Source organism: Urocitellus parryii, chromosome 6 (assembly GCF_045843805.1).
Source record: "Urocitellus parryii isolate mUroPar1 chromosome 6, mUroPar1.hap1, whole genome shotgun sequence".
Classification (NCBI taxonomy): domain Eukaryota; kingdom Metazoa; phylum Chordata; class Mammalia; order Rodentia; family Sciuridae; genus Urocitellus; species Urocitellus parryii.
Window position 1 is genome coordinate 152,623,820 of NC_135536.1, and position 20,804 is coordinate 152,644,623.

Below are 20,804 nucleotides of genomic sequence, written 5' to 3' on the forward strand. Positions count from 1 at the left end.
TAAGATTGTCATTCAAAATACCATACTGTGGGGCTGGGGATGTGGCTCAAGCGGTAGCGCGCTCGTCTGGCATGCGTGCGGCCCGGGTTCGATCCTCAGCACCACATACCAACAAAGATGTTGTGTCCGCCAAGAACTAAAAAATAAATATTAAAAACTCTCTCTCTCTCTCTCTCTCTCTCTCTCTCTCTCTCTCTCTCTATCTCTCCTCTCTCACTCTCTCTCTAAAAAAAAAAAAATACCATACTGTGAAAGGCCACAATTATGAAGTGAGGAAAGCCCTGTTAAAGCAAGAGATGGCTAGTGCTTCATTTAGCCAAAGAAGTCATAGTGGTTCTGGAAATTTTGGTGGTGGTTGTGGAGGTGCTTTTAGTCAAAATGTCAATTTTGGTCATGAAGGAAACATCAATGGTTATGGTGGCTTTGGTGACAGCCATGGTGGTGGTGGATATGGTGGCTGGGGGATGGCTATAATGGATTTGGTAATGATAAAAGGAATTTTGGAGGCAGTGGAAGCTAGAATGATTATGGCAGTTACAATAATCAGTCATTAAATTTTGGACCCATGAGGGGTGGAAACTTTGGAAGCAGAAGCTCTGGACCTTACAGTGGTAGAGGCCAGTACTTTACCAAACCACGAAACCAAGGTGGCTCTGGTGGTTCCAGCAGCAGCAGCAGTAGTAGTTATGGCAGTGGGAGAGTTTTAGAATTGCTAGGAAACAAAGCTTAGCAGGAGGGGAGAGCCAGAGAAGTGACAGGAAAGCTATAGATTACAACATCTTCGTGCACTCAGCCAAGCACAGTGGTGGCAGGGCCTAGCTGCTACAAAGAAGACAAAGTTTAGACAATATTCACATTTACAGAAAAAAAAAAAAACCCTTGAGTACTGTATTTGTGACTAATTGTATAACAGGTTATTTTGTAAAGGTATGGCGAAACGTCGGAGGGAGAGACCACCCAAGAGACTGACTCCATGCAATTGGCAAAAGGAGATTTATTAGGGATCCATTCCAGCACGCTGGGACTCTGTGCTCACTCAAGAAGGGAGAGCAGCCCAGAGCCCCGAGCAGAGGTTCAAACAGAGCTTAAGTACACTTTTTGGGGAGGGCGGGAGGCTTTGCATATATCAGAACAAATCATCATGAGGCGCGGGGAAATTGAACAACAACTCTGAGACGTGATTGGCACCTTCATTGGTGGGAACAGATCAGGTGGGGGTGATTGGTCATTCGTAAGCGGGTTACACATTCAAACTGATTGGTCCGGGCCCTGTGACGAACTGCACAGGGCGCTAGGCTAAATGGCCAGTAGGGTGTTGTCTTAACTATCTCAGGAATCTGGGTGTAACAGAGGAACTTAATAATACCTAATCTTTTACATTCAAGCTTTCCAGCTTAGAAACTTTACCCTTTCAATTTTAGTTTCTGTTCTGTGGAAACTAAAGTTTTCCAAAGATTTTAACATAGACTTTTTTTTTTTTTGCACCCATGCTATTAATAGATAAAATGTGATAGTCTGATCATGATGCCCAACAAATGTGTCTTAAGGGCTGGGGTTGTAGCTCAGTGGTAGAGTATTTGCCTGGCACGTGTGAAGCACTAGGTTCAATTCTCAGCACCACATTAAAAATATAAAAAATAAAAAAGTAAAGGTACTGTGTCCATCTACAATTAAAAGATATTTTTTAAAATGTGTCTTAAGAAAACAGAACAAAAAAGAAACAACCTTTCTGCAACTGATCTCCACTAACCCTTAAAATCACCCTGGGCGGGGATGTTGCTGCTCTTAGTCCCACTTTATAAACCAGAAAGCTGAGACCCAGAGAAGGTCAGAAACAGGACCAATGTTATATGATTTGTCTGTTTGTTTAATTTTCGGTACTAAGAATTGAACCCAGGGGTGCTTTACAACTGAGAAACATCCCAAGCCCTTTTTATTTTGAAAGAGGTCCTCGGTAAGTTATTGAGGGCCTTGCTAAATTGCCCAGGCTGGACTTGAACTTGTGATCCTTCTGTTTCAGCCTCCTGAGTCACTGGGATTATAGGTATGTACCACTAGGCCCTGCTAAAGCTTAAACTCACTCCAGATTATATCCAAATTGGCAAAACTGGGTGTGTATCTACCAAGTTTGAAACAGACCACATTCTGAAACTTTCTGATTTCTTGGTGTTTCAGGAATATCTGTATCAGTGTTAACATGGTTCACAAGGACCCTTCAGCTTTGCTAAATGTCCATTTCACACATCCCCCCACCGAACCCCATTTCTCTTCTGCCAGAATCCTCCAAATCACTCCCCTTCACTTACTCTCTCTCTCTACCCCAGCTTTTTCTGGACCTCCTCCCCTACATCAACATACCCTTTTCAGGACCACTCCTGTTCCACCAGAGTGGACTTTTTCAAACAAACTGCAGAAACAAAGGACCTTGTTCTGTTACCACCTGACTGGCCTGTGCTGCTATACCCCTGAGCTGATCAGCAGGCTTGGGGACCTAAAGAATGAAACACAGAGAAACAATGATGCCTTCTATTCATTTTTCTAAGTGATGATCTTTGTTTGTTTGTTTTGGAGCAGGGAAAAAAATGGACTTGAGGTTAGTCCTCATTGACCTTTTTAACCAAAATCACAAATCTTCATATGTATAATCTGTACTTCGTGTTCTCTATTGTAGTATGTTAGCCAAATTCAGGATTATTGATTCTGCTATAACATGCATTGTTTTAGCAAAGACATAAAATGTTTTAAACTGCTGCTATGCTACCTTGTTGGAAAAGTATTTTTTTAGTTGTAAACTGACACAAAATATCTTCATTTTATCTATCTATCTATCATCTATCTATCTATTTATTTATTTATATGTGGTGCTGAGGATGGAACACAGTGCCTCACAAGTGCTAGGGAGACACTCTTAGAAAAAAGTTTTGAGAAACACTATTTACTTTTTATTTTAACTTGGGATAGAACCCCTGGCTTTGGGTATGAAGGCAGGCACTTTGCCACTGAGTTACATCCCAGCCACATTGTTTACTTTTAACAGTGAGGGTGAAAGTAATTCTTTGCCCAGTTGTTCTTAATCTCAGCAAAGATGGGTATAAGATCAATAAACTAGACACATACAAACTTCTGGGACTCTCCAGAATCCTCAAGGACCCTGTTCTGTCTCTTCCTCCCGAAGATCCCATCCTCTGGTAAGGTATTAGCCTCTGTCATATCTGGAATGCCTTTTTTTTTTTTTTTTTTTTTTTTAGAGAGAGAGAGAGAGAGAAATTTTTTAATATTTATTTTTCAGTTTTTGGCAGACACAGCATCTTTGTTTGTATGTGGTGCTGAGGATCAAACCCCGGCGCACACATGCCAGGTGAGCCCGCCACCACTTGAGCCACATCCCCAGCCCTCTGGAATGCCTTGAAGGAAGCTCTAAGTGTCTGTCCTGCCGCCTGTGGGGACAAAGCCATAGTAATCAGTGGGCTGGCTTGATCCTTCCTGGTTTTATGGGCATACTTGATGCTGGAATTTTCAGTCACCAAACATTAGTAACCTGAGGCTGGAATTTTCAGTCACTAAACTTTGTAATGACAGAAGATGTCATCCCTCCAGTGGGAGGGTTTAGGGGAGGCGTGGTGACCCCAGCATTGCCTCCTGGCCACGGTCAGCAGGGTTGGGGGTGCCCACCAAGGAACTCTCTTAGTTGCTTGGTGGCTGCAGCTAGCGCCTGGGAAGAGCTGCGGGGGTCCGTGGTATCTGTTAAGTGGGATTCCCCCACCCAACGCTCCCCATCTGGCATCCCTCACGTGATCAAAACACAGAAGACCTTGCCCTATTGGGTCATATTATGGCCAGGGTGACTGCAGCACCATGAACAGGGACAATAAGAATAGAAGATGATGCCCGCAGAGGACGAAATGGAGAGCAGTCAGGTGCAAGGCAGCCAAGGCTGATCTTTTTGAATAAAGCTCCCAGGAGGTAAGTGAAGCAAAAATTAGAAGGGGTGAAAGTGCAGCTTGGGGACATTTGGGAAAGTAACTCCGGCTAGAGGGAATGCCCAGTACAGGGCCACATGCAAGAGGAGAAAGCCCCGCCCAGATGAAAGAGAAGGATGACCTAGCACAGATCCAGAGGACCCTCGACCCTGGCCACTGAGGCTCCTCAGGCAGTCCCCCACCTGAGGAGGGCTGGTATATCCCCAATCCCCACTAAGCCAGGGGTACAGGAGGGAACGGGGCGCAGATTTACCTTAGACCAACAGGGAAGGTGGGAGAAGCACCCTCCCTACCTTGGTCACGCCCCTGGCCCCTCATCCCCAGAACCTGGGAAGATGAAGACTTGCCTGAAGGCTAGCTGCTTAGGCTCAGGAACACATCCAGACAAGTGCCTGCTGGGGCTGAGGGGGAAGTTTCAGAACTTGGTGGAAGACCATCACCCCTCCCATCTCTCCCATCTGTCAGTTCAGTGCCTCCAGGCCAAACCCATCAGAGGCACTTGCCTTCCAGTCTTCCTGGGGACAGAGACCAAGCTTGAACTGGGGAGAGCCAGGTGATGGGAGGAGAGCAGTTGGGAACTAGGAAGTGGTCCCGAGAGAAGCAGAGCTGGTGACTGGGAAGGAATCTTCATTCGGACCCCAGTATTCCTTCCTCCTTCACCATTCCTGACATTTCAGGACCATGAAGTGAAGTTTTTTACCAAGTTGGGTAATTTTGAAATTTGGAAATGTTTTCTTCCCTTTCTCCACTTATTGTTTTCATCCCAGCCATAAAAGCTTGACATTATTTCAGTGGACAATGTTTATATTTGAAGTCTATTAAGACAGATTAACAAGGAACAAGATTTAGGGTAGGAAATTAAATTTTACAAAAAGTTGCAAAACCAAAAAAATAGTAAAATCTTCACCTAGATTTGTCTTACAATTAAATTCTCCTAAATCAAAACTTTAAAAAACTAACTGGCTGAAGAATGATCACAAACACCTGGTGCATGTTCTTCTTTATTTTGGTTCAGAAACTCTATGGTGTGTTGAGGAAAAAAGAAAAGGGAAGGCTTTTCTGGCTTTTTCTGTCTCACCCTCTCCCTTCACTTCTACTTCCTCTTATTTCTGTGGTGACAGAGCAATGTCTGTTAGTTCTTCAGTTTGTATAAGTCCACTCTGGTGGAACAGGGGTGGTCCTAGAAAGAGTGTGTTGAAGTGGCAGAGGAGGTCCAGACAGGGATGGGGTGGAGGGTGTAGGTGAAGAGGAGTGATCTCGAGGATTCTGGCAGAAGAGAAATGGGGTTGAGTGGGGATGTGAAATAGACTTTTAGCAAAGCTGAGGGATCCTTGTGAACCATGCTAACACTGATACAAATGTTCCTGAAACACCAAGAAATCAGTTTCAGAATATGGTCTGTTTCAAACTTGGTACGTACACACCAAGTTTTGCCAATTTGGATATAATCTGGAGTGAGTTTAAGATTTAGCAGGGTATACTGGTACATATCTATAATCCCAGTGACTCAGGAGGATCACAAGTTTGAGGTCAGCCTGGACAACTCAGGGAGACCGTCTTAACAAAAAAAAAAAAAAAGCCTGTAATCTGGAAACTTCTCTGGCCTAAACAATGATACAACTCCAGAGAGTTCATGTCAAGCTCTCTGAGGGATTCCCTTGAAATTCAGGCCACTGACCAGGTCTGAGATGAGGGAGATAGCATTCCACTTGACCTCCTGGTTGGCATGAGGGGCTTTGAGATCTGTAGTACAGCAGCATGCCCCTCCAAATAATTCTCCCCACAATTCCTTCCCCATTCTCCTTTGTTTTGTTTTCCTATTGGACAGTATTCAGGGTCCCAGGGCATCAGACAATTCTGCATGTTTGTTTGGAACTTCACTTTGGTTTCTCCATGTTTTACTAGCATCTCAGCTGAATTGCTTGCTCAGCTTGTCATGCTTGAGTCTGTAAGACCTGTTTGACAACTCTAGATGTGGCTTTGAAGCTGCAATTATAGTCACATGTTGCTTGATGACAGGAACAGGTACTAAGGAATATATTGTTACTCAATTTCACTGTATGAGGATCAGAGTGTGACATATAAACTAAGACCAGTCAAGAAAAATATGGCAATATAATCTTATGGGACCAGCCAATATACATGGTTATATGTGGACTGAAATACTATTACAGAGTACTTGACAGCACTTAATTTGCTATTTTAATTCACTTGATTAGATTAGAAAACCCTTGAGTGCAAGGAACACAACCCAGCCTACTCTGATCCCATGGCAGAGCCACCTCTACAATAAACTAAAACTACGGTCTGCTGTTGTTGCAAATCTTTTTCTTTACCTGGGATTATTGCTACAATCCATGACCCATATCTCATACTGGTAATAGCTAAGAGAACTGGAGCTATTTTGGTGGTTCCACAAAGTTACTAGGGAGCCAGCCTCCTTGTAGCTTTACATGATTCTACCTTTGGGGTGTAGCTGACCTATCCTGGTTGCCTAAAAGAGAACTGGGGCCAGTGGTCTGCCAATAATTACCTGTTCCTAGGCAGCAGGGTACAGAGGTAAGGAAGAAGGGTCTATTGAAGCAAAATTCCCAATAATCCAGTTCTTCAGCTTCTACATCATTGGCTAGAATTTAGTTACATCAAACCTAGCTATAAATTGAACTTTAATATCAAATCTCTAAGGTGGGTTCCTAGTCCCTCAAAACATTGAGCTTTAGTACTAAGTAGAGAATGGGGTACCAGGTAAACACTGCCATCTGTGTCACCATACTCATCATGATTCTTTCCCTTTTCACATTTTCCAATTCTGAATTACTGTTATATAATTCTAATTCACAACCCTATCCAAGATCTAGCACACAGTTATCAAAAAAACTTGACTGGGAAAGCTGCTTGAGATGTCTGTCATCTATTAATCAAGGAGTGATGGATCCTTTATAAAGTTTTTTTTTTCTTCTTTCTTTATATTGGAAAATAGGGTTGGCCTAGAGTCAGTAAAAGTAGCTTCTAATTCTATTTTTTAAAAGAAGTAGTTATTTTCTCATTGTGAGAGTTTAATGTATCCACTCACATTTATAACAGTTATTAGCTAATTCTAGTATTTCATCTGTTCTCACCATTTAACTGTCAGCTCAGGTGCTAGGGTAGGGCCCAGTTATCTCTCCTGGGCAATTCTGATGTGCCCTCAAGTGAACCACACATTGAGAAAGTTTGAAAAATGCCAATCCCCATCACTAAGAGGTTTTGGTGTAGTTGGTCTGGGGTGTGTCCTGGGCATAGGTAATTTTCAGTGTCCCAAGGAATTCTAGTCTAACCTCAAGCTGGGACAGTGGGCATGAGTTTCAAACAAAACCCTCAGCTTGACATGAGGCTCCCTGGATACTGCATTACTGGCCACCTGTGTAACACAGTTGCCTCTAGTAAATGCTCAGCCCAGGAATACACACCCCCAGAGGCACCTTCTCTTATGCTTTCTGTCTTTAATCCTCCTCCTGCATCCTCAAAACCTAGTTAAATTCATCAGGCAAGGGGAAAAGAAGCAACATTTGTATTATTTTATTTGTCAGAACTTCCAGAATCAGGGTCTCTACTGGACAAGTAGAAAAATAGAAAAGTTTACTACTTTTAAAAGGCAACTATGACAAATATTTACTCAGGAAAAGGGCTCCTAGAGCTGCAAGAAACACAAAAGAGTTCAGCCTCAGCACAATGTTGTCTGCAGTATTGCTGCAACAATAGAAATTAACTCGTGTTTTCCATATCCTGAGATTTGAGACTGGTGTTTCTTAGAGCTGGGGCTGAGCAAGGAGGCCTTTCTTGCCCCCACTAGCTAGCCCAGTCCTGGAAGCGAAAGCAGTCACTTGCTATTTTCCATACTGTGTTGCTGGGTGAGGCTTGAGCAGACAGGATAAAGTTCTGATTGAAGTCCCGTTGTTTATTGCCCTCAAACTTCACTGTTCCACAGATCACAACAAGGACTGTGGTTTGGCTTGGTGTGGCTTCATCATGAACAGGCTGGCAGTCTACCACATTGATTTGGAATTCACTAGAAGGCAACATTTCAAAAAACTCACTCAAGGACTCTTGTCCTGAAACGGCATTTCCATTCCATACCAGGGTGGCTGTGCCCATGTATAGGCGGGACAAGAGACGGCGACGGTTATCCATGGTTGTATAGTAGACATTGACAAACTCCTCAGCAGCTCTGCAGGCCTGATCCACATAGGTCTTAAAATCCACGGATGCCATCTCTGGATCTGTGGAAGGTGGCCTCTGCCAGGGTATCCCCTCTGAATTGGGGCAGCCAGGGGCTGTAAGATAGCAAAGTTGAAAAGAACTTATGTGAATGCTAAAGTTCATTTTGTCCTGACCATCCTTCTTTCCTATTGGTGGCAAAACAATTACAAAATGCAGAGAGATGACTTTAGGCTCAAACTGTATAGCCTTTATTTAATAAGCCTCAGTTTGCTCACTGTAAAAATGTAACTATCACAATTGTCACAATTGGCATAGTTATAGTATTATGAGAATTAAATAAGACAGCATACATCAAGTGCTAAGAAGCTTGATATTTACATGTTTACACTATGAATTTTTAAAAAATCCTGTTTTATTAAATAAAGTACCTTTAATGATGGAAGGTTACTCTATTGGAGGCTTGAAACAGGCACAACTGCCCCCAGAAAAATAGGGTAACTGTTTATCTGTGTAAAGAGAATGGATTATGTTGAGAAGAGTGGTCACTGTCCTAAAAAAAGCCAACCAGAGAGACAGCATATGCCCATCAGCTGGTTGGTCCTTCATTGAGTTTTTCTGACAAAGGCCATAGTGTAAAGAGAAAACAGGTTCCTTGAGAGCATAAGAGAACAAATGCCATGAGGACAGGACCAAAATGGTGGCCACAATCATGCTATAAGGAGCAAACATAGAGGGTGAGCAGAAATTAAAAGGGATTATTAACCTCTGTGGTACTAATATCTACCATATATGTTGCATAAAGCCAAAATGGAAAGATGTCTTAGAATTTATAGAGGTTCCTGGGGGTCAGGAGTAAACACAATAAATTTTAACTATAACTAAAATGTCACATTTCCTTAAAAAAAAAAATAATTCCAGAATCACACAAAAATTCTGAAGCTTGGTTTTTCCTTAACTGGTATGCTTTTCCCCTATGATTATATTCCACTAAAAAAAGGCATTACAATAGTGGACATGTTTACATTTAAAAACTTAAATCATAAATTTTTCCATTTCAAAGACCTTAACATTTTTAAAAATAAACATCATCTTATCAAACAATCAAGACTCAATGTAGGGCTGGGAAAAAATTGAGTACTCTTCAGGGCAAAGAGCTGGGGGGAACTGGCCCTAGAAAGTAGCAGTTAAAAGACAACCCAGAACATTGCTCTTTCCATCTTCTCCATGGGCCTCAAAGTTAAGCCTCAACAAACACTCTGAACTGTTACTTGTTAAAGCTTCTACGCTCATTAATTTTTAGAGAAATTTCATCAAGACCACGCTTTTTGTTGTTAGTTTGTTAACGCCTGCACTTTTAAAATCAACTTCATAAGAACATAACTCCAGGATTGCTGGCTTAGAAATTTCCTCTTAGAAACCCACATTTCGCACTGGTTTTAATTCCCAGCCAATAACCTCCACATCACTCCTCCCTAATAGTACCAGCCCCTTCCTCACCTCCACCCCCGCTTTTGGCTCCCATTTTCCCTTCACCTGTCTTTCCAACACAATCTAATAATCTGCCACGCCCCCTCCCATCCCCAAATAAATGACCATCTTTGCTTTCGGTTCTCAGTTACCTACGGAATCTGGTCATTTCACTTATCGACTCAGAAAGAGAAAAGGATAAGAGTGAAGTAAAGTGGAGTAAGTAAGAGGTTGTGAAGATTCCCTATCATCCACACAGTCAACTTCTCTGAGGCTGGACCAGTAAAACTGTGGCACAGGCCTTATTTCCAGCCGGGAGTCGCTTCTAATCAAACACTTGACAAATGCACGCTCTTCCAGGCCATCTTCTGGCCGCAAAACTACTCTCTCATTGCAAGGCAAATTTACTGCCGCTTGTCTTGAACAGGCAAAAGCCTGATGGAGAAGTGCACAGACACCACGTGGAAAAGGACAACACCCGGGTCTTATTCTTGACAATGGAGGGAGGGAGAGAGACGCACGTGGGAGAGGTTTGCAGGTCCCTACTCGTCATTCGTGTGGCCCCGCGGGTAATACAACCTACCTGCGCCGTGACGTCCTAGTCCGTGGCGACTTGCGTACCGGTGCCCCCCGCGCGGGCCGCGGTCCCGGAGGGGGCAACTCCGGAAGGTCACGGGGTGGCTGGTCGAGAGACCACGCTCCTCCGCCGCTAGCCTTCGGCGGGGGCGCGGAAAGAGTAGCTCTTCTCCCCTCCCCTTCCTCCGGGAGGCTCCGCCCGGTTTGCCGGAGTCTCAGAGGCGGGGAACGCTTCCGCGCTCTCCGCGGCTTCCCGCGCGCGGCCGGCCGCGCTCTGCGCAGATGCGAGTGTCCCGGTCCCGCCTACTCTCACCTCCCAGTTACTGGCAGTAGCCAGTGGGAGGGCGGGCCGGAAAGCTAGCTCCGCCCAGGTGTGGCTGGAAGGAGCGGTGGCTTCCGGGGTGGTACATTCCCAGAACACAATGGCAAATCCGAGCTCGAGTTTTTATTGGTCCAACCGATTATCTGAGTGATTAGGTGAAACGTCCCAGATCCCGCCCCCGGAACTGGTGGTGGGGTCGGCTCTCGCTCAGCGCGGTTCACGTTGCTTGGCAGCGGAGACTAAGGAGGGTGTGCTGGCTGCGGTGCGGAGAGAATTCTGCTCCTCATCTTCCACGCAGCCGTATGGAGTGATTCCAACTAAGACTCGTAAAACGTCACTGCTTGATGCCATCCAGGGAGTCGGCAGCATGACCTCGGTAAGGCTCGCAAGCAAAACAGGTGTGACTCCAGGAATGTAGAAATCTGCCGACAGTGGGAAGCCGGCGGGGCCCCTATGGAAGTCTGTAGGATCCAGAACTTGAGCCGATCGCTCCGTTTATAGTTTAAGTCACTTAGAATTGGCATCCCAATGGGCACAAAGAGGATAACCAATTTTAGTCAAGTGAGAGGAATTGATGGTTGGGGACGAGGATGTGGGTGAGTCTATACGGTGACAAAAGTATGCCAAAGGGAAAAATGTCTTGTGAATTGAGTGGCTCCTGTGAAACCCGCCTGACTTCGGCTCAGAGCTTGCTTGTTACCATAATTCTGTTTTATCAGCTGCATATTGGCTTATCTGGAACCAGGGCTAAACCTTTATTGAATGTTAATAACAACACGCTTAATAGAAAGGAACCATTTAGTGTAAGGACATAGGAAACTTTAAAGTGAAAATTAGAAAATAAAAACTTTTTTTTTTTCTTCAGACATAATTCTCAAGTTTTAGTTCCTGCTCTAAGAGTTTTAATAATTCCTTGCAAAACTAGGAGAGAGCCCTCTGGATGTGGTTAGCCTAAATGAAGTAGTTTAACCTCTACTTTCTTGGTGTCTCTTTGACTCCCTTTGCTTGCATTCCTGGAAGAACCCTTGCTCTCAGATTTATAAGGACAACTTTAGAAACCAGGTAGGTTATTTAATATAGGCCATCACCCCCACTTCAACCAAGTAGATGAAACATTTGCATTATTTAATAAATGAGAAGGTGAATGAGCATCTTCAGAGCAGTAGTCACACAAAAAATGGCTTTATAATCTCCCAAGGCATTGATTTTAGGATTTTCCTATATAATCTTAATCATAGCTTCAATGGAATGAAAATGAAAGGGTTGACTTACTTCATGCCCAGTAGGTTGTATGTTGTGTTGCTTTAAATTTCCTTAAGTCTCTTCCCCTTTTCATTTCTTTTTCATAATTCTTTGGGAGAGCTATGGTTCCCACTGATTTTATTGATCAGTAAAAGCTGAGAGAAATGTAATAATCAGCCTGGAGTCACAGAGTCAATTTAAACCTAGAAAATCTGGTTGGGAGGGTGGGATTGTGGCTCAGCACTAGAGCATTCACCTTGCATGTACAAGGCCCTGGGTTCCATCCTTGGCATCACATAAAAATAAATAAATAAACAAAATGAGAATGTTATGTCCAACTACAACTAAAAAATAAATATTAAAAAAAAAAGCGAGCCTCAGTTATTTAGCAAGGCCATAAACAACTTAGACCCTGTCTCTAAATAAAACATCCATATATATAAATATCTGGAAGACTGGTTGGGAGGTTGGGAGAACTTTTTTTTTTTTTTTAAGTTCGTAGGCCTTATTTGAAACAGACTTTAACCACAAGAAGAAGCAGTGGAGTCAGTAGTTTGAGGGAGGAGGCAAGGACCTTTCAAGTTTTTGTCTCCAGCACTGAAAATTGTGCCTGACTCACAACAAAGGCTCAGGAAATGCTGTTAGAATGAACACAAGGGCCTGGGGCCAAGTCAGTGCTCTACACCTTCTAGCTGAGATGATCCTTCCCCAGTAGCCACTCCCCCTTTTCTTGGAAGAAACCTGGTTTTTTTTTTATTCCCTCTGTGGTTCTTTAGTCTGGAGAGTTTGGAGACATCCCTGTCTCTAAGAGATATACCACTGTCAGTGTAGGCCCTGAGCATAGTAGAGGGTCGTAAGAGGCCCAGTAATGACCACTGAGTCTGGAGAAGATGTTTGCCAGGGAATTCTGGGAAAGGAGCCTTTGTCTCTTCCCTTCTGGATGTGCTATATGGTCATCTGGCCATCCTGAAGGAAACCCTTTAATTATGAGGCAAATAGGAAAGGTGAGATCAGGCCTTTGATGACCGTTGAGAAACAGATCTGCCCTCAGTTTTTTGTTTATTTTCTTGGGGAGGTACTGGGGTTGAACTTGGGGGCACTCAACCTCTGAGCCATATCCCCAGCCCTATTTTTTTATTTTATTTAGAGACAAGGTCTCACTGAGTTGCTTAGCGCCTCGCTTTTGCTGAGGCTGGCTTTGAACTTTAAATCCTCCTGCTTCAGTGTCCTGAGCCGCTGGGATTACAGGCGTGTATCACCATGCCCGGTTTAGCCCTCAGTTTTGGATTTTGCAGTTTCAAGAGCTAGTGTTCCAAGTTAGGCATAACCATATTCACTTGTAGCATAACTAGTGTGGCTTAAAACATTAGGGTGACAGAGCCAAGTGCATTTACCTTTCTGGGGCTCAGATATCTTCTTTGTATAGTAGGGACAATAATAAAATCCATTTTCCTTGGGCTGATATGCAGAGAAAGGATCATTTGGGGAGGGCTGAGCCCAAAGTAGCATCCAGAAAACGATAGTTAGGCAGAATTACGCTTTGACATTTTGCATCAACAGCAACATCTTCATTTGCCAACAGCCCCTCCAACAACTGGCTTTTAATCTTGGGACAAGCTTATCGATAAATTGGTAGGATTTGTCACCAAATCACATGGGCATCTTCCGAAGATGAGCCTGGTTTAAGCAGCTGTGGAGCCAGTGGTCTTATTTGCATTGTGGAGCCCATCCAGGGAAGGAGGACACATCTGCTTATACAAGCAGAGTCCCTGGCAGCTCTGAAGATGGGCTTGACTTAAGGATCTTTAAGTCTGTAAACACAGGATTGATCTTCCCCACTGTCAATGTCATTCTCTGGGGCAGATCTTAATAGCAATTGTTTGCCGTCAGAGTCTACATGACTTGGAACCCACTGATCCACAGTGATGGCTGAGCCGTCCAGCCTCTAATGCTCTGCTACCACATCTTTCTCTTTCTGTCTCTGCCCTAGCAGGAGTGCTGGTGTGGACCAGATTGAGCTGGGGCTATATTTCTGTGAGCTCAATTGGGGACTCAGTTTTTGGGGAGACCTCTGGGGGCCATGGAAGAAGCACATCCTATGGGGTAAGATGATGATTTTTGAAATCTGAATTCTGATTTCTCTATCCTTGAGTTACTGCATCCGTAAAATGGTAGTGTGGCCTCTAGATATTAAATGGCAATGTATTAGAGAGGTACCATTTGTGATGTGTGCCCAGCCAGTGATGATGCACTTTGTCCAAGAAGGTTATAGGAATTATTGCTGATTAGTTCTTGGGTGGCCCTCTCCCCAGCTTAGCCACAGTCATCCGGGATTTTGGTAGGGATCAGACAGGGCTACGTATCCTCTGTGTGGGATAAGAACTATATACTATTAGTATTTGAAAGGAACATACCAATTTTGGCTGATTTAAACCAAAAGGTCTTTATGGGAAGACTGCGGGATGTTTACAGCATTGGTAAAGTGGTTTCTGGGATCTCAGGAAAACTGGGCAGCAGGAGCTTCAGGGCCTATGATGGACTGACTGAGGTATGACCAGTTTCCAGCCCCTAGGATTTCTCATTCAAATCAGATTTCTGGAAAATAGAATTGGATTGGCCTAACCCCAGCCATGTGTCATCTACCTATACAACACTCCCACTGAAACCACATGTGGGAGGAAGTTTCCCATGGAAAAAGGGGAAAGGGATTTAGGGAAGACAGGAACAACTGAGGCCCATAAACTTAGATATGGCCATAAGCACAGACAGGAAAATGGAGCAGAGATGAAGGCCATGTGATCAAAGAGAAGGGAGGATTGGAGTAGAACATATATGCTCATGCATGAACACTCACGTACTCACACACTCACATGAACAACACATGCATGCTCACATGTGCTCATACACATGAACATGTTCTTGTGTTCATGCTCACATGTGCACACATGTATATTAAAACATGCACTTCTGCAAGCGCATGCATACAGGTCTCTCCCTCCCACATATAGAATGCAGCTGCCTTGATTCCTAGTTGTTTTTTTCTTTTTTTCTCTCTAGTCCTTAATTTTTATTATTTTTTTTAAAAATTTGTTTTAATTAGAACATGTGACAGTACAATGATCATGACATATCATACATTTGAATCAGATAGGGTATAATTTCTCATTTTTCTGAGTGTACATGTTGCAGAATCACATTTCCTTTGTTTCTTATTGTGACATATTTTCCATATCTGCTCACAAAGGTATTTCTGGTTTCACCTGCTCTTCTGGAACCTAGCCTAGTCAATCCCCTCCCCATCAAGAAATTGTGTTTGGCCTCCCCCTTGAATCAGTTGGGCCTATGTGAGTTCAGAAGAAATGGTGCTACATAACTGCTCAGATTGGGCATAAAAAGATACAGTCTGGCCCACTCTTGGTAGGCATGTTCTTAGAACCCAGCTGCCAGCTGAGCTACCCAACAGTTGGTGCCTAGTGGCCAGTTATATGACTGAGTCGTCCTGGTAATAGACCTCTGATCCCTGCTTGGGCAGCCCCAGCTGCATGGTATGGAGCAGAAATGAACCCACTCAAATAGCAAATTTGTGAGCAAAATAAATGACTGTTGTCATATCAGAGCTTTTATTTATTTATTTATTTTTGATCGTACTAGGGACTGAACCCAGGGGTAGTGTTCTACCTCTGAGCTATATTCCAAGCCCCTCTGCCCCCCCCCCCCTTTAAAATTTTGAAACAAGATCTTGCTAAATTACCAAGACTGCCCTTGATCTTCCTGCTTTAGCCTCCTGAGTTGCTGGGATTATAGGTCTGCATCACCACGCCAGGCTAGAACTGTTAAGTTTTATAGTGGTCTGTGATGCAGCAGGAGAGCCAGAATTCTTACTTGTTACTGTAGTTTTTGTTTGACTCTTTAACGTTCCCCACAAATTTCATGTTTTTAATTTTTTTGGGGGGTGGGTACAAGGGATTGAACCTAGGGCTGCCCAACCACTGAGCCACATCTCTATCCCTTTTTAAATATATTATTTAGAGACAGGGTCTTGCTTAGGGCCTTGCTAAGTTGCTGAGGCTGATTTTGAACTTGTGATCCTCCTGTCTCAGCCTCCTGAGCCCCTTGGATTACAGGTGTGCACCACTGCACCCAGCCTTCCTTAATTAATTATTATTATTTTGGGGGCGGTACCAGGGATTGAACTCAGGAGGACTTGACCACTGAGTCACATTCCCAGCCCTATTTTTTGTGTTTCATTTAGAGACAGAGTCTCACTGAATTGCTTAGTGCCTCGCTTTTTGCTGAGGCTGTCTTTGAACTCTCGATTCTCCTCCCTCAGCCTCCTGAGCTGCTGGGGTTACAGGCATGCACCAGGGCACCCAGTTCCTTAAGTTATATTTGTTTGGTATTTTGGTCACAGTGATGAAGAGCTGATGAACACAACTGACCTTCAACTTCCTGCTGTGGTCCTCCTCCCAGGCTCCAGGAAAGAGCCTAGTGCCCATAGTATCTTCTTTTAAATTTATGTATCAACTGGGTTTGTCACTTGCTAGTAAAGAATCCTTGAGAACAGGGTCTCATGAGATCTTACAGAGTGATGCCACCTCAAAGGACTCATTACTCTTCTGAGGCTTCCTGATATCTGCAAATGGGTCCATTGAGCAGGGAGAGTCACAGGAACCAGCTCACAAGGCTGCACTTCAGATAGGTGTCGGTGGTGCATACCAGAGCCACCCTCCCAGGGACTAGGCAGGTATGTTCTTTCTGTGAGTAGGTACAAGTGAAGCTGCAACACCACTAGAAGCTGACTCTGTTATTCAGTTTCCTGTTATGACAAAATACTGAGGATAACCAATTTATAAAGAGGAAATATCTATTTTGTCTCAAGGTTTCAGTCCATGGTAGTTATATGACTACTGTGGTAGGAGTGTGTGGTGGAGGAATTGCTCACTTCAAGGCAACTGGGAAGCAAAAAGAGCAAGAGGAGGAACCAGAATCCTGATGTCCCCTTCAAGGGCATGGCCTCAGTAACTTAATTAAGCCTCGGTGCTCAGATGACATAGATGGGACAGAGGGAGAATAAGATTTTGAGTGATCCTTGCCCTCAGCTCACTGAGGGCAGGATGCTTTGTTTCCTTTACCAAGGTTGCCTTTCCTTGTACACATAAATCAAAACCCTAATGAGGTGCCACTTCCCACCCTCTGTAATGGCTAGAATCAAACAATGCAAAATAACAAGTATTTGCAAGGAGGTGGTGAAATTGAAATCTTTGTTCCCTGTTGCTGAGAATGTAAAACGGTTCAGCCACTATGGAAAATGTTATGGATGTTCCTAAAATAATTTAACAGAATTATCATGTATGCTAGCATTTCTGCTTCTGGGTATGTACCCCCCAAAATTGAAAATAGGTACTCAACAAATATTTGTATATTAACTTTGAAGTAGCCAAAAGTTGGAAACAACCCAAATATTAATCAACAGATGACTTAATAAACAAAATATGGTCTGTCATACAGTGGAATTTAATTCAGCAAAAAAAGTGAAAAGAGTACTGATTCATGCTTCAATGTGGATGAACCTTGAAAAGAAGGAAAGTGAAAGAAGTCAGACTCAAAAGATCAGTTAGTGTATGATCCCATTTATATGAAATATCCAGACTAGATAAATCTATAGAGATTTATCAGAATGCAGATCGTCATTTTGCAGGGATTGTAGGCAGGGAGGAATGGGGAAGAACAGCTTAATAGGAACAAGGTTATACTTTGGAATGGAAATGCTCTGGAAGTAGTAGAGGATGAACAACATGGTGTGAATGTACTAAATGCCACTGAATTATTTTCTTCAAAATGATTCATTTCTGGGCTGGAGATGTGGCTCAGCGGTAGCGCGCTCGCCCGGCGTGCGTGCGGCCCAGGTTCGATCCTCAGCACCACATACCAACAAAGATGTTGTGTCCGCCGAGAACTAAAAAATAAATATTAAAAAAAAAAAATTCTCTCTCTCTCTCTCTCTCTCTCTCTCTCTCTCTCTCTCTCTCTCTCTCTCTCTCTCTCCCCTCTCTCACTCTCTCTTTAAAAAAAAAAATGATTCATTTCTTATTATGTGACCTTCATCTCAATAAATTATTAAACAGGGAAAAAAAAAAAAACCCTTCTCTCAGGGCTCAGCTCAAATGCCACCCACTCTCAGACATTTCCTTTGATTCTGGCAGCTGGAGGTGGCCTTTGTGACTTTCTCGGTTCACCTTCTTGGGCTTCCAGTGCTTTGTCTCTTGTGTGTTGTCCTTCTGTCCCTCCTGACGCAGAGCATGGGTCCAGGATCTGGATCACCTTCCCATGCTCTGGGACCCACACTTCTCTTTAGCCTTGCTGCTCATGCCCCTGCAGCTCCTACTATGGGCCTAGAGTTCAGATTTGATTGTCTTTTTGCAGCCATTACAGTAAATCTGTGAATGGAGAAACAAAGAACATGGGAACTTGGAGCCAGCCAGACCTGCAAGACCTTGTATGTATCACCTAACATTTTGAGGGCTAAGATTTTTTTTGTCTGAAATTGGAGTGCCTGTGCCATCGTGCTGACATGTTAGACAAGCAAACTGGAGTAGTGTGTGTAACTCTTGACTTGTCCAGGCAGCATCCCAAAACTGCCTCTGTCTTACCTTCCTTTTCAAACTGTGATATAGAACCCAAGCATGCTCTCCAAGGGATTTACTCAGGACATGGCTCTTCCTCTAGATATGGTTGGGTTTATTACTGTCTGCCCCTGAAACAGACTTGATAACAGAGGTACTGACCATTAATGGGTTAGGATATCCCTCATGGAAATTCTGTAGTTTTAATTTGAGAGAAAGTTCATGGGCCCAGGCTGGATCACCAGCAGCAGCCTTAAGACAGTCATGGTGGTTCAATGCACTTATTTAGGAGGAATACATGTTGGAATGTGGGGATGAGAGGGCAGGAGAGAAGCTAACAGAGGCTGTTGGACTCAATCATGGGGAGTTCGGTTGATGTAGGGTATGCCTCAGACACCTCACCCAGGGGTGCAGAAGCTGGGGTATTTTTAGGCTTCTGTTCTTATCTGCCCTTGCTTAGGACAGCTCTGGGATGCTAACCCCAGGTGTTCTCACCTAGCCCTGGGTGAGGCTGTGGCCAGAGCGCAGCAGTTCTCACACTTGAGGAAGGGTCAGAATTCTCTGGAGGCCTTATTAACACAAATTCCAGGGTTCTAGCCTCAGTTTCTGATCTAGCAGCAGTTTCTGTTTCTAACCAATTCCTAGGAGATACTAGTGCTGCTGTCTGTGGATCACACTTCGAGAACCACTGCTCTAGACTAGAGAACGAAATCTTTTGGGGCCCCAAAGTGCTTCCAGTCTTGTTTAATAAAGTAAAGAATTATTTTTATAGACCCTCTGGCAGTTAGTTGAGGCCTCACTACAGAGATTTTCCCATTCTCAAAGGCATTTAGACCCTGGCCTGCGCAATTGTGAGTTGCTATTCAAAGCACCTGCCACATGAGGGTGCTCTCACACTTGTAAAGAGAGATGCTCTGTTCAACTTAGAATCTGAACATTAGAAACAAAAACATTGCTTCCTTTGCTCAACATTTGAAAATGGAAATGTGGAAGAGTATCTCCTGTGTATTGATGGGTGGCTGCACACAGGGGCTTTTACGTTCTTCCTTTTCCCTAGGAGAAAGTTTTTGTATTATTCTGTGCTGTTTAGCTTCTCTAAAGTGCTAGTTTCAAAAACTTCTTATTTAGCATTTTGGGCAAATGGTTGGCATGTAGAACTTTGTCACAGGGATGGTTTTGAGGTGATGGAAGAATAGTGTGCAGTGAGACAGATATCATGAGTGGGTGAAAGAATTGCCCCTGAGTAATATGTCATATGTCCCCCAAGGCAACCAGTTCTTATCAGCCTGGTCCCACCAACCATGGAAGAGTTATTGAGAAGATACTTCCTTACAAAGGTCCCTGGGCTTCTGTCTGAAATAACAGATTATGGTATGAGTGGAGTATTCCCATTTTCATCTTATTCCCAGACATGGACCTCTGAAGGGTGCCCAAACAGTGAGAAATCCCATTTCTGCTGAAGGTCACAAGGAAACTCTGGCCATGTCCAGAGGAACTGGCCATGTCCTAAGCTAATGAAATTAGCTAAGAGACTTTCTTGTAATTGTGGTTTTCTTATAATGGTGTTATTGAAGATTGCCTAAAATGTATAAATCAAGAAATTTAATTATAAACTCATTTAGAATTTAGAGGTAACTTGCTTTAAGAAAAAAAAAAAAAACAGAAATGGGGTAAGTATATGCTCTCCCACAGGGACCTGGGCTGGGAGGAAAAGCAAAGGGCTAGACAAGAAGCACCTGCTCTTCCCTACAAACCTTTCTACACTTTTGATGATTGTACCATAAGCCAGAATTTTGGCTTAACAATTTAAATGAAATTAAAGGCAGCCTCTGCTTCTACTTGGGGTGGACAATATCACCTTGCTAGGTGCTCCATCCCCATGAAGCCAGGTCCTTTCAGGTGAGTGAGAAATACAAGTCTACTTTGCTTACATCATTTGGGCTCTTTGGTGAAATACCATCAAAGCTGATTTTAGCTGATATGGTGAGGACTCTCTGCATTCACAGTGTCAAGGCCAACATTTACCTTCTGTTCGGCATAGTGATCACAATTATCCTTTGTCTGGATTGAATCTAAGTGCTGAAAATGAATAGATAGCAATCACCTCACTATGCTGCACTGTTCATCTCCACAGAGCTGCAATCTGTGGGACCAGTCTGCTTTCTCCTTGTGACATCTGTACCATTTGTAGGGTGATGTCCCAGTTTCAAAGTTTGTGTGTTCCTGTGCTTCTTAAATTATGCTCACTTTACTTTGCTTCCCGTTTAACTATCTTTCTGGGGTAGGATTTTGTTTTTCTTAGATTTTCTAGTTTTTCTTTGTTGATTTTGCTGCTGCTGCTGCTGATGTGCCTTAATCCTATTCTCCACTCAACCAGCATTTCCAGAGCATTCA

General features: G+C 43.5%; 1 protein-coding gene across 1 annotated transcript; it reads right to left on the reverse strand.

Moving 5' to 3' along the window:
• Nucleotides 1-7,550: 7,550 nt before the first annotated feature.
• Nxt1 (nuclear transport factor 2 like export factor 1) lies at nucleotides 7,551-10,376 on the reverse strand. The gene is made up of 2 exons (XM_026393047.2): nucleotides 10,231-10,376; nucleotides 7,551-8,293 (listed from the first exon to the last, which is right to left on the reverse strand). Exon 2 carries the CDS (start codon nucleotides 8,229-8,231, stop codon nucleotides 7,809-7,811), a length of 423 nt encoding a protein of 140 aa, XP_026248832.1. The 5' UTR covers nucleotides 8,232-8,293; nucleotides 10,231-10,376; the 3' UTR covers nucleotides 7,551-7,808.
• Between the last annotated feature and the right edge of the window lie 10,428 nt (nucleotides 10,377-20,804).

Bases quoted from the DNA above. Each gene is read 5' to 3' on its own strand.
- Nxt1 (XM_026393047.2), bottom strand. From the start codon at position 8,231: ATGGCATCCGTGGATTTTAAGACCTATGTGGATCAGGCCTGCAGAGCT.